Here is a 12830-nt window from a genome sequence, read left to right on the forward strand (position 1 = left end):
CGTCTTGTTGTTAGTTAGTTCGATCTGGAGCAATGGAGGACATCAGCGCCACACCGCACTGGATAATAAACGCTAGAAAAAACGTTGAACATTCACAGGTATCAGAATTAATTTCACTATGGCATTCTGTGTCACGAAAATAAGCCTTGCAATGTGTAGTAGTGTGTTGTTTAAGTCTCAAACACCCAGTTGACGCAGCAGACATCTGTTTAAGGTTGTTGTAGAGGGCTTTGTGTGTGTGCCTAAATAAATAGCAGTAAAAATATTGCAAAGTATAGCTTGAAGGAAAGCACGGTAAAGCATGGCTGTGGTAAAGCAAATTTAAACAAACATGCAAACGATAATAATCTATGGTAAATACATTATCTAACAATTGGAAGCCCACGAGGAAATTATTATTACCATCTAAAAGTAACGTGGTAAACTTTTGTAATAAAAGTCTCTGAATCAAAAGCGTCTATCAAACACACCCCTCCATTGGTAAATGCTTAGTACAACCATGGGAAATGCATAGAAAACTTAAACATTACCAAGCAAATATACATTACCCTGCAAATATACCCTGTTTCAAGGGCAAACCTCAACAGCATAGTAATATTCATGTTGTAATCTGCACTCACACACCTGACCACAGTTTCCTCTCCACTCCAGTAAACTGCTTTCTCCTGCCAGCCCTGTTGAATGCAAGCTGATATTTTATAGTTTTGTAGATAACAATTGGGGCTGCTTTTTATTTCCTGCCTGTGACAGTCAGAATGCATTAGATTGGTTTATATTGCAGATACACACCAAGGTTTTTACTGGGTTCTTTCCTCTTCTATTAGCAGTGGAAATGTTTCACTGCAGAGGTTTTTGATGCAGTCCAACAGCAGCTAGTGGAGAGTCATGTTAACTTCTTCACTGATCTCTCCGAAGCAGAGAAAACACTGTTTCTGGAGAGAGCCGCTAAAGCCATCCGCAGAGGTAAGGATCCAGCCCAATGCAACCCTTACCAAACCTACGTGTGTAGTAAAGCGCTGTGAAAACACATAAAAAAGGCACATGAAAAGACATCATGTTGTGGTTAAAACCTGCATACTCAAGAACATTTTTGGTATAGCCAGTGTTTTGAGGCTCCAGGACGCTATTATTTTGTAAACTGTGAGTGTCTTTGTTTTAGGAAATGCCTACAAAGAAGTTGTCCTTCAGATCAGCTCCTGTTTAGAGGATCAGCTGAGCAGCTGTGTTGCCATAGAGATGCAGGAGAGTGGCAGCGTGTCCACCAAATCAGATCGCTTTCAGAGTCATGTCCGGGATGGAATGGTATGTTAGGTTCTGTGCTTCCAGCCACGCCCCCTGTAGATCTCAGACCCAGATCAATGCCATGAATACACTTTTCCCTTTGGGACGCCATTATAACACCAGTGTATAACCCTGAACACTAACAGGATCATTAGCAGACCACGGCATTACTGTTCACACATAACTACAGATTAACAGCACAAATTGCAAGTGTAGCACGCTGGTACTGGTGCGGTGCAATTATACTGCTTCTGCAAAACAGTACCGCTGCTATAAGTTAACCAGTATTGGTATGTGGTACCATTCTTTCAATGGCGCATGACTACAGTAAGGCTGTAAAAACCATATTCTTACTGTCATAAGCAGAACACCATAAGTCCATTCTCATTATTACAGATTGTTAGTTTTTCAGACTTTGATTCAAAAGGAACAAGCAAACATTTCATTGTAGCAAACTGGGTCTATGGAAACAGTCCCTGGAACAGTGCTTAAGTAATGGAATTTATATGTATGTGTGTGTGTGTGTGTGTGTATGTATATATATATATATATATATATCTTTTTATTTTTTAAGGTCAATCTTTTACAAAAGTGGCCTGACATGAAATACAAACTTCATGCCCTCTTCAATCACCCTTTACCTTCAGAAATCAGAAAAGTTGCTTGGAGACTCTTTCTGTCCAACACAAAGGGTAAGATAATAAAATTAAAATGTGCTTTGTTGTTTCAAGCATTTTTCTACACAGGATAGGAGAGATCTTTTGATAACGGCATAGTAAACCGATACATACAGTAGTGTAGTGCAAAGGGAAACGTGTTGATTAAATATTCTTTCATGAGGCAGGAGCCAGCCCTGCGTAAAGGGACTGCTAGAATAAAGAGACTAAGTGCTTGTGACTTCAGCAACAGAATAGGGGTTTCCCCTTTACTACTCGGAGAACCGCCCTCGCTGAGGTGAGGCCGAACCGATCGACCTCCAAGGCCGGGATAAGAGAACTTCCCTCATTGGAAACTAAGGAAGGATAGAGGACGAGCTAAAGTCTCCCTGGCTTATTGATTAGCTTGAAAGTTGGGAGCAAGCTTTGCTCTCCGAAGGGGAAGACTGGTTTATAGATAGATTTAAGCAAGAGAAAGGAAAACTAACTCTTCCTCTCGGAGGGCAAGACGACGCTGTTGGCCTCTAAGATTGGGAAGGTTGGCAAAGATGATGCTACAAAGTGTAGGAGGAAGCAAGCTTGCTACAGTTTAAATAGGGTGCTGACAGGTATTTTAGCGGGATGACATGAGTGAGGAGCCCTAGCTCCAGTCCCCTCAAAATACACAAAGGTTCTGCTAATATTATGAATCTGTAACCACTTTGCATTGTGCCTTGGTTTTGCTAATATCTCTCTAAGGTATTGGCTGTGTTTTGTTCTTTGTTTGTGTCTGTAGCTCGTATGGAATACTTGACCAGGGTATCAACGAACAAAGCCAAGTTCAGTGTTGACTTGGAGATTTCCATGAAATGTGACACTTTGCTTTCCACAGAGCCAACATTCAAACACCTACGGGACAGTAAAAGTAAGAACACCTTCATATAGTTTATTTAGGGTTTTAATACATTTTAGTCTTGAAAGTAAAATAGAGCTCATGTATATAGCTTGATGTTTGCATCCTTGTCTGTCGCGTCCAGTTAAATAAAGCAGATCTTATTAATACATGGTGCCCCACTCCCTATATTTATGTATCCTTTACTTTGTAGTTGCTGCAAGAGCGATGAAAAATGTCCTCACTTATTACCACCGAATCCAGCGCTTGAAGAACAGTCTCCCAGACACAGAGTATTCTTTGCTGGTGCCACTGGTCCAGGCTGCCATTGCAGGGACCGCACACAGCACCTCTGTTGCCACGGTTACCACTCTCCTGGTAGAAGAGTATATTACATTGATGGAGTCTAGGCCTCAGTTTATGAGAAAGTCTGAAATAAGGCACAAGGTATTCCATTTTTTTTTTTTTTTACTGTCTACCGCTACAGGAAGAGACCACCATTCTTTCAATACTAACTCACAGTGCCTGGGCTGGACATCAAAGGAGTCATGGTTTAGAAAATACTACTTCAAAATATTAAGATCCCACTGAACGAACATAACATAACATAAAAACAGTAATCAATTAACACCTCAAAGCCTCATAACTATGCTAAAAACAATTGCAGTGTGAGAGTGAGTTGTGTGAACTGCTGATAACTAATGTGGATTCATCTAGAGAGGAACTTAGACACCACAAATTAGTATCTATATACAGTATGTTAAGAAACTGTAGACTTCAAGAAGGAACTCCTTTTGCAAGGCTGGCTAGCCACAGGACAGCAGTTGGAAAAAAGGTTTTGAAACTACTTCATTCCGAGCTGATAAATGATATTTATCAAAAAGATAGAATTGAGAATCTACTGTATGAGAGGTTAATAACAATTATAGTTACGTTATTATTTGAGGCAGACAATGAGGTCTATATTAATTACTTTAGCAGAAGACACCAAATAGACCCAGGGTGTCCAATCACAGTCCTGGAGGGCCATTCCACTCCAGATTTAACAGGAACAATTATATAATTAACTAGTTCAGGGTGTGGATGGAGGTTTAATTTATTCAATTAAACAATTTAGAACAGGGTTAGAACAAAGACCAGGAGTGGAAAGGCCAACCTCTGAAGTAGACCCTAAATCCTGGCCACATGAAAGCCTGCGAGAAAAAAAGTCACATGTATGTGAAGGCCACCAGAGTAGAGTGATGTGTATGTCTGACTTTCTCTTCAAGGCTCCTGCTAACACTGAAGGGGTTGTTGTTTTCGAAGAAGTGGCTCAGATTCTTGGACAAAAGGACAAGGAACTGTCCAATGTGATTCAGAAAATATACACACAACAAGGTAGCAAACTGAAGCAAGTCAAAGCATATTGATGTAGAGCACAAGGGAAGTGAAGAGTGAGCACCTGCATATAGAATAAAGAAGGAGCAGGGCAGACTTTATAGAAGCCTTTGAAGGCCAAGGGACACAGGTGGAAATGAAGTGGAGGGTAGGAGACATGTATTTACACAGTGACTGGTGAGGGTATGACATGAGTTATCAAGCCATGTTGTCACTGATTCAATGGGATACTTGACAAAGTTTTCAGATCAATCAACTAATCAGGACGAGGATAAGTGGACTAAAGCATGCAACTGCATAATAATATAGCTTTTTGAAAAGAGGTTAACCAACTTTGTAATAAACGATGCTAAAATAGTGTTACATATTTAGGGGTAATATACAAACTCGGATATTCATATGCTGATTTTGCATCCATTGTGACCTACTGTAGTAATAATTTTCCTTGTTATTTGTATGGTGACAGGTGACAAGCCCGTTGAATCATTATGCAGAGGGGTAGAGAACATTCTGCAGGCAGCACTAGGAGTCCTGTTTGTGGGTAAGGCATGTGAACTACAGAATGCTGGACCATGCACATAACAGCATGGATCCTAACCAGATTGTATTTTGCAACTGCTTAGTCTGCTGTACATTGTGAATAGGGATCATGTGAAAGAACTAGCAGGATCCAGTAAGTTGAGGCCAACCCAAGCATGTGTTTTCTTAATTCCTCTGCAGGACTATTGTTCTTAATCAGCCAGAAGGGAGTTTCCGTCCTACAAAATGAGAACAAAAAAGCAGTGAGGTTGTAGGATGGTCTTGTTCTTTATACTGTATGTTACTAATATAATTATACAATGCTTTTGGTTTCAAATTGACAGACACAATGCATTTATTTTCTTTTGAGCTGATTTCCAGTGGCATATCATTTACCTAATGTAAAGAACTGACATCTCAGGAAACGAGAAATGAAACACTAAAGTGTGATGTCTTTGAGGCTTCCTGATGAAGTAACTGATCTCAAACACAATGAAATCAAAGCTTAAGAGTTTTTACACCATGCTTGTCGTGTATTGAAATCCCTGCTATGAAACTGTATGGTTTTAAAGCCAGCACAAGTTGGCTTCAGAATTGGTCCCACAAACTTTATTTCAATTAAAATGTGTAATTGTGTAATGGTAAGTCCTTTTTAATCTCACTCAATATTATTCACAGGAATGCTGTAAACAAACGCTTCCCGATTGTCTTTTCATGTGTGTTCTTTGTGCCAGGCTATTTAAACATGACCACATTACTGTACATCTGGGATCAGTATGTCATGGGACTTGATCAGCCTTCCTACGACTGCGCGTCTGCATTCAGCTTCGCTTTTCTGCATCTTCTGAGAGACCATCTGCAAAAATGCAGCACAGTAGGTTTTTATCGACTGCCATATAATCCCATGTGCTTCCTTAAAAGGTGTAGTGCCACATACTGTTTACAAATCTATATTGTTTTTAACATGATTTTGTTGTTTACCTAATAAAACCTGATTTTTGACACCCAAATTGCATTTTTAAATTATGAACCTGTCAGATCCCTTCATTAATGTTATGCAGCTGCAGTATTAAAAGTTATTATCTGGTAAATAGAAGTACAAATATTTTAATTAATGTAATAAATAGCAGTATATATTAAAATAGCAACGTGCTTCTTGGGTTGGAGCAGTTAACAATGTATTTTATTGCAGTTCTACTTGTCTTGGTGCTTGTAGAAAGATGAGCTGGCCGCAGCACTGCGATCTCAAGGACCCCTGCTAACAGTTGGTCAGTTTCAGAGTGTCATCAGCAAATATTTTTACGGAGACCTCTATAGTACATTAACCAAAGACAATGCGGAGAGCCTTCCTGTTCTGGACCCTACTCAGAGTAAGGATTCTTTCTGTGTTGATGATGTTGTTACTGTTCCAGTGCCGTTACTGTTTCTAATTCCTTCTGTTTTCTTAGCATTGTTTCCACCGTGGACGCACTTGTCAAGCAATGAAATGCCTTTGAGAACCCGACCTAAAGACAGACGACAGGCAAGGTAAGAATCCCCCCAAGTCCCAGTCCCAGACTAATACTACACCTGTAGTCCTCTACTGCTGCAAATTGGTGGCAAGGAAGCGTGTGTCCCAGCAGCTAATGGGGAATGTAAAGACACTAAAGCTGAGGGAACACAAGGCCACTTTGTGGCTTGGTTTCAGGAGACTAGGTTTCAGGCCACTACATGGCACACCAGGGGGGAGACTTGGAGTTTGATAAAGCAAAGTTGTTACCACACTGCTCCATCTAGCGGTGTACTTACTGAATTACATTATAAATAGAAAGGTCTTATCTGCAGTATATAATACAGTGTTAAGGTTTTTTTTTTCTGCTCCCAGGGAAGAACGAGAGGCTCTGAGGACGAATCACATTGAGAGGATGAAACAAGAGGAACGGCATAGAAAACTAAGGGAGGAAGAAGAGATCAGGTATACAACCCACTGTACTGTATGTGAGTCTAAATTACACAGTGATAATGTATGAGATTTACTAGCTCTCCTGACTCTGCAGCTTGCCAGCTTTCCAGCATTGAGCATAACCAAATGCACATAGACAGAAGTCTGGTACCGATCTACCATAGCCAAGACAGACAATGTATCATTGATATATACAGGGAGTACTGTATACTGTGTAATATCTACAGCAGAACAGCAATGGTAATGATAACACGTTTTTTAGTATTATAATTGACTTGTGATATTTTGCAGATTGGGGGAAGAAAGGTTGCAGAGACAGCTGGAAGAAACCAAACGGATGAATACCGAGCAGAGGCTGTTCCTTGAACAACAGCTGGCAGAGGTGAGGGACATTTGAATAGCTTACCTGTGCAGAGTTATCATTTAATTGTGTAAGATGCAGAGATAGAAGTTGTATCTTACAGCATAGACATTAGTCTTAAGAAATGAAACCTCATCTAACACTCTTTATTGCAAGTTATAGTTGTCTGAGATTACAGGTGCAGTACACATAATATTTGTAACTAGAGGATGCAATGAGTGTACTTGAAAACTCCCTTGGTAATATAAACCCTTCCTGTAACCTAACGGTCATAACTAGATGCGGAGCTAATATGGACAGTACAGAGTAATTTCCCCTTGTCCTCTGCATATGAAAAACCTTTAGGATTTCGACAACACTATTTTAGGAAAGTCTGGTAACTTTGTCGTGTAAAATGTGTCATCAACAGGAAAGGCAGCATCGCTATGACATTCAGAAGAAAGCAGAGGAGCAGATCAGCCTGCTGCAAGCGGAAATCAGAAAGGTCAAAGGAGACAGATGGGTAAAACCCGCAGCAGTCTGGTTATTACAGGCTATCTGCAACACTCCCTTTCTGCTCTGCTCCGTGCTGGTATGAGCAGAGCACGGAATGTTAGGGTGACCTCATTGGCTTTTTAATCGGGTAAAATGGAGGCTTCTGTGTAATCAGGGGGTGTCGATTATTTGGAAATGAGTAGTATTAGATTTTCACAGCTAAACTGGAAATAGCTTTAAAGAATATAGGTATGTAAATGTACTGGTATTAACTGCGTTTTTTGCTCTTTCTTGTAGCCGTCTGTTGATGTTTTCACTGTTAACAGGTAATGTGTTTTCTAAAGCCACCGACACATAATTTAACGTGAAGGCATTGTTGCCATTTTGCTGGTAATCAGGCTTGCTTATGACAAGCAAAGATACACTGCTTTAGTGTGACACACATCAGCTTTGTACATTTGTAATGCAAACTGGAATTGCATTAATTACAATCAAAACATTACTTAATATAGGAAGACAATATTTATATACAGTATATATTTTGTTAAGGTTTGACAAATGCTGTTTGGGATGCTTGCTATTTTATGAATTGCATTATTATGTAATAGATAGCATTATGTAGGAGTGTATGCGCATGCCCGTTAACTACCCATAATGCATCCAACTTTGGAGCCCTTCTTCAAAGTGATTCCTTCCACACCTGTTAACCTGTCATTCACCTTTATTATTTAAGTTTTGGAACCCCACCCCCTTCCATTGAGTCAAAGAGCCCTGTTCAAGACCGCCAGCTACCATCACCATTAGCACAGCAAAATACAACACAAGGTGAGGGGAACCATTTCATTTCAGCAGTGATACATTGGAACATCGTGAACTTCTGTACCTAGAAAAATAACTCAAGACAAACTAAGTGTTAAGTGTCAAGTAGGAAACATCTGACAAGTTTTGGGAAGTTTTTTAAGCTGTATGCCGTTTTGAGAAAGCCCCCTGTACAGTCTTTTTTTTTTTCAGACAATCCGGCTTTACTTGACAATATGTCCAGACCTCGACAAATTAATGGACGTACAGCAGAAAGTGTGACCCTGGATCTGCTCCAGCGAATTATGCTAACAGCTGATACAAGTGAGTCTGAATGCTCTGTAAAGTGATTAGAAACACCCGTTTTGTCCAAATGAAAATGTTGCCACAATTAAAATGTTTTAACTTAAAAGCCCTCCCTTACATATTCCTACCACTGTATTTGTAATAGATACTGTTTTTACAATGTGTTTATATTGTTCTTTATATTTTTTCTTAAATTCTACCTGGGTTATTTCATTTTAATTTTGGGGCCATTTTAGTATTTATATAGCTGTTTGCATATTTATAACTCACTCTTGATGAGGGTATTATGTAATTTTTTTCTAGTCATCAATGGACAAAACACAGAGCGAGAGGAACTCAGTTTAGTGACAAAGGATCATCTTTTCAGCTACAGACAAGATGTCCAAAATGCAGAGGTACAGAACACAGTATAAATTAATTGTTCATGTTACTTGAGAATATCTTTAGTTTTGATTTTACCCTTTCCAACAGCTTGAAGTATTTGGTCGATACCTGGATCCAGAAGAATTGGAGAATATGCCAGAGCCAATTAGAACAGAAAAGAAGAGAAGGCTGGTAGCAGCAATCAGAAGAGGAGTGGAGGCCAGATACAGAGCCAGTCACACAAGAAAGGCTGCTTTTTAGTTCCATACACAGCTACAACAGTTACTTGAAGTAGTGTGCAAACTGGTTTAATACTTGCTAGTTACATTTACACAAATGCTTCTTACTCTTCCCCATGTTAGGTAAAATAAAAACTTTTTTTTTTTTTTGTTTGGGATACAAAGTAGAACTATGACTTTAACAACTCACAGTGGATAAGTCACCTTCACCTTGTATTTCTACTGTGCATTCTAAAATATTTAGGTTTTACTGCTGTCTGGCTAATATAAGTTAAAATAGAAGCTATACTTTTTAGCAGATGAGTGACTTATTTCAAAGCAAACACTAAGTGAAAGTAAGCCATTATAAATAGAACAGCCAAACACTGAATTTGGATAGCAATCCCCCCAGACAGATTAACAATGAGTATTCCAGTCCCCCCATCCCTATACTAAACTATATTAAGTGTTATTGCATTTAACTCTAAAAAAAACTTGTTATGGGAATGCAATAAAAATACAATCAATAAAAACTTTCTTGATGTAAATTTTTATACATCACACTTACTACAAAAAAGTGTTTATTTCTGGTACAATGTAAATTAAGTCAACTGGACAATGTCACGTTCTCCAGTGATGGCACTACTGGAACAGGTCTGAGTTTCTTGCCTTATGATTTGAGTATATAAAAATGTATTGCCTAAAGCTATAAAATGTATTAAGGGACATAACTCGGGTTTAACTGCACTTCTTTATTAGAACATTTTTAGGACAATCAAATCAACTTATTACGAATATATAAAAAGTTCAATACCATAGACAGTGCAACACAAAACTGTAAAGCACGTAAAGTATACATTAGCAAGAACAAATGTTCATTTTCTAGAACTTCATTGACCACCTCTGAGACGCAGGACCAAGTGCAGAGTGGACTCTTTCTGGATATTGTAGTCGGACAGTGTGCGTCCATCCTCCAGCTGCTTGCCGGCAAAGATCAACCTCTGCTGGTCTGGGGGGATTCCTTCTTTGTCCTGGATCTTGGCCTTGACATTCTCAATGGTGTCACTGGGCTCAACCTCAAGGGTGATGGTTTTGCCAGTCAAGGTCTTCACGAAGATCTGCATGCCTCCTCTCAACCTCAGGACCAAGTGCAGAGTGGACTCTTTCTGGATATTGTAGTCGGACAGTGTGCGTCCATCCTCCAGCTGCTTGCCGGCAAAGATCAACCTCTGCTGGTCTGGGGGGATTCCTTCTTTGTCCTGGATCTTGGCCTTGACATTCTCAATGGTGTCACTGGGCTCAACCTCAAGGGTGATGGTTTTGCCAGTCAAGGTCTTCACGAAGATCTGCATGCCTCCTCTCAACCTCAGGACCAAGTGCAGAGTGGACTCTTTCTGGATATTGTAGTCGGACAGTGTGCGTCCATCCTCCAGCTGCTTGCCGGCAAAGATCAACCTCTGCTGGTCTGGGGGGATTCCTTCTTTGTCCTGGATCTTGGCCTTGACATTCTCAATGGTGTCACTGGGCTCAACCTCAAGGGTGATGGTTTTGCCAGTCAAGGTCTTCACGAAGATCTGCATGCCTCCTCTCAACCTCAGGACCAAGTGCAGAGTGGACTCTTTCTGGATATTGTAGTCGGACAGTGTGCGTCCATCCTCCAGCTGCTTGCCGGCAAAGATCAACCTCTGCTGGTCTGGGGGGATTCCTTCTTTGTCCTGGATCTTGGCCTTGACATTCTCAATGGTGTCACTGGGCTCAACCTCAAGGGTGATGGTTTTGCCAGTCAAGGTCTTCACGAAGATCTGCATGCCTCCTCTCAACCTCAGGACCAAGTGCAGAGTGGACTCTTTCTGGATATTGTAGTCGGACAGTGTGCGTCCATCCTCCAGCTGCTTGCCGGCAAAGATCAACCTCTGCTGGTCTGGGGGGATTCCTTCTTTGTCCTGGATCTTGGCCTTGACATTCTCAATGGTGTCACTGGGCTCAACCTCAAGGGTGATGGTTTTGCCAGTCAAGGTCTTCACGAAGATCTGCATGCCTCCTCTCAACCTCAGGACCAAGTGCAGAGTGGACTCTTTCTGGATATTGTAGTCGGACAGTGTGCGTCCATCCTCCAGCTGCTTGCCGGCAAAGATCAACCTCTGCTGGTCTGGGGGGATTCCTTCTTTGTCCTGGATCTTGGCCTTGACATTCTCAATGGTGTCACTGGGCTCAACCTCAAGGGTGATGGTTTTGCCAGTCAAGGTCTTCACGAAGATCTGCATGCCTCCTCTCAACCTCAGGACCAAGTGCAGAGTGGACTCTTTCTGGATATTGTAGTCGGACAGTGTGCGTCCATCCTCCAGCTGCTTGCCGGCAAAGATCAACCTCTGCTGGTCTGGGGGGATTCCTTCTTTGTCCTGGATCTTGGCCTTGACATTCTCAATGGTGTCACTGGGCTCAACCTCAAGGGTGATGGTTTTGCCAGTCAAGGTCTTCACGAAGATCTGCATGCCTCCTCTCAACCTCAGGACCAAATGCAGAGTGGACTCTTTCTGGATATTGTAGTCGGACAGTGTGCGTCCATCCTCCAGCTGCTTGCCGGCAAAGATCAACCTCTGCTGGTCTGGGGGGATTCCTTCTTTGTCCTGGATCTTGGCCTTGACATTCTCAATGGTGTCACTGGGCTCAACCTCAAGGGTGATGGTTTTGCCAGTCAAGGTCTTCACGAAGATCTGCATCTTTCAATCTAAGGTCAAGAAAAAGTTAATCATTCAAATTACTCAACATTCTGCTGCAGTAGATAGATAAGGCTCTTTTAGGCAAGACCATTAAGTTACATACTAATTACAGAAGGTCATCAGCAACATTTAACAAGAACAACACTGTATAGTTCAGATACATACCAACTTCTAAATACACACTGGATAAATCGCTTTGTGACTACACTAGTTAGTGTTAGTTAAAATATTGCAAAGATTAATAGCGTGTCTTAACATTTGTCAACCCTACATAAAATCTAAAATAACGAAACTTCCTCTAGCCCCGTCATAAAAATAAAGACAAAAAACCCACTATGTTTAAGTTTGGGCACGTTCCGCTTATTCAACGAGAACAGGTTTTCGTATCTTTTCATAGTCCAGTGAAATCTTAAAGCTTGAACGCCGTTAGATTAGTGAAGAGCACGAAGCCAATAGGAGGCGCAAGGCTGTAAAATGGCCGTCCTTTGTTTCCGTTTTATGACTCAGCAAGTCAACCAAGCAACGACAAACGAGAAAAAACGAACATTTCAAACAAGACTATCAAACCCATTAAAATGCTGAATACAAATAAAAGTTAGTAGAACAGCTTCAGTAATCTGATGGTTAAATACACCGTTGCCGTTAAGTATTCCAATGTAAAGTTGTTTTCATAAAGTGTAATAGCTATACATTTTTTAGCGGCATTTAAAGTAATTTCCCGGTCGTTTTATTGACAAACTACAACCACTTAATTAACATTCATACCTAAAATAAACGAGCAATTTATCTAACTTACACTAAATATATATTTATATATAAATAATGTGACATAAAACTTACAGTTTTAGGAAGGTTCGTCAAACAGTTCGTCTCCGCTTGCTCCGTATATGCTGAAATCTGGTTTCAATCTACCGCAGCGCTGCCAGCGCCTTGCTTTTATAGAT

The 12830-nt window shown here is 40.6% G+C and overlaps 2 protein-coding genes across 3 annotated transcripts; one reads left to right on the plus strand and one right to left on the minus strand.

Moving 5' to 3' along the window:
- Positions 1-7: 7 nt before the first annotated feature.
- Positions 8-10002, plus strand: LOC121308425. Of its 2 annotated transcripts, none has more exons than XM_041240809.1 (19): positions 8-98; positions 825-963; positions 1160-1302; positions 1856-1973; positions 2713-2841; positions 3023-3255; positions 4077-4185; positions 4652-4726; positions 5439-5578; positions 5921-6074; positions 6153-6231; positions 6569-6658; positions 6938-7028; positions 7417-7509; positions 7779-7807; positions 8215-8306; positions 8493-8603; positions 8889-8980; positions 9057-10002. In XM_041240809.1, the coding sequence occupies exons 1-19, from the start codon at positions 33-35 to the stop codon at positions 9207-9209; spliced, it is 2136 nt and encodes a 711-aa protein (XP_041096743.1). In that variant the 5' UTR covers positions 8-32; the 3' UTR covers positions 9210-10002. The 2 variants fall into 2 exon arrangements, with proteins under 2 accessions (XP_041096743.1, XP_041096744.1); XM_041240810.1 differs by having other exon boundaries at positions 7417-7491.
- ubb (ubiquitin B) lies at positions 9904-12830 on the minus strand. The gene is made up of 2 exons (XM_041240811.1): positions 12727-12830; positions 9904-11894 (listed from the first exon to the last, which is right to left on the minus strand). Exon 2 carries the CDS (start codon positions 11884-11886, stop codon positions 10057-10059), a length of 1830 nt encoding a protein of 609 aa, XP_041096745.1. The 5' UTR covers positions 11887-11894; positions 12727-12830; the 3' UTR covers positions 9904-10056.

Source organism: Polyodon spathula, unplaced genomic scaffold (genome assembly GCF_017654505.1).
Source record: "Polyodon spathula isolate WHYD16114869_AA unplaced genomic scaffold, ASM1765450v1 scaffolds_696, whole genome shotgun sequence".
In the NCBI taxonomy this organism is placed as follows: Eukaryota; Metazoa; Chordata; class Actinopteri; order Acipenseriformes; family Polyodontidae; genus Polyodon; species Polyodon spathula.

Bases quoted from the DNA above. Each gene is read 5' to 3' on its own strand.
- LOC121308425 (XM_041240809.1), top strand. From the start codon at position 33: ATGGAGGACATCAGCGCCACACCGCACTGGATAATAAACGCTAGAAAA. The intron at 1,974-2,712 runs GTAAGATAATAA...TTGTGTCTGTAG, and splicing joins CTTTCTGTCCAACACAAAGG to CTCGTATGGAATACTTGACC. The intron at 8,307-8,492 runs GTGAGGGGAACC...TTTTTTTTTCAG, and splicing joins ACAGCAAAATACAACACAAG to ACAATCCGGCTTTACTTGAC.
- ubb (XM_041240811.1), bottom strand. From the start codon at position 11,886: ATGCAGATCTTCGTGAAGACCTTGACTGGCAAAACCATCACCCTTGAG.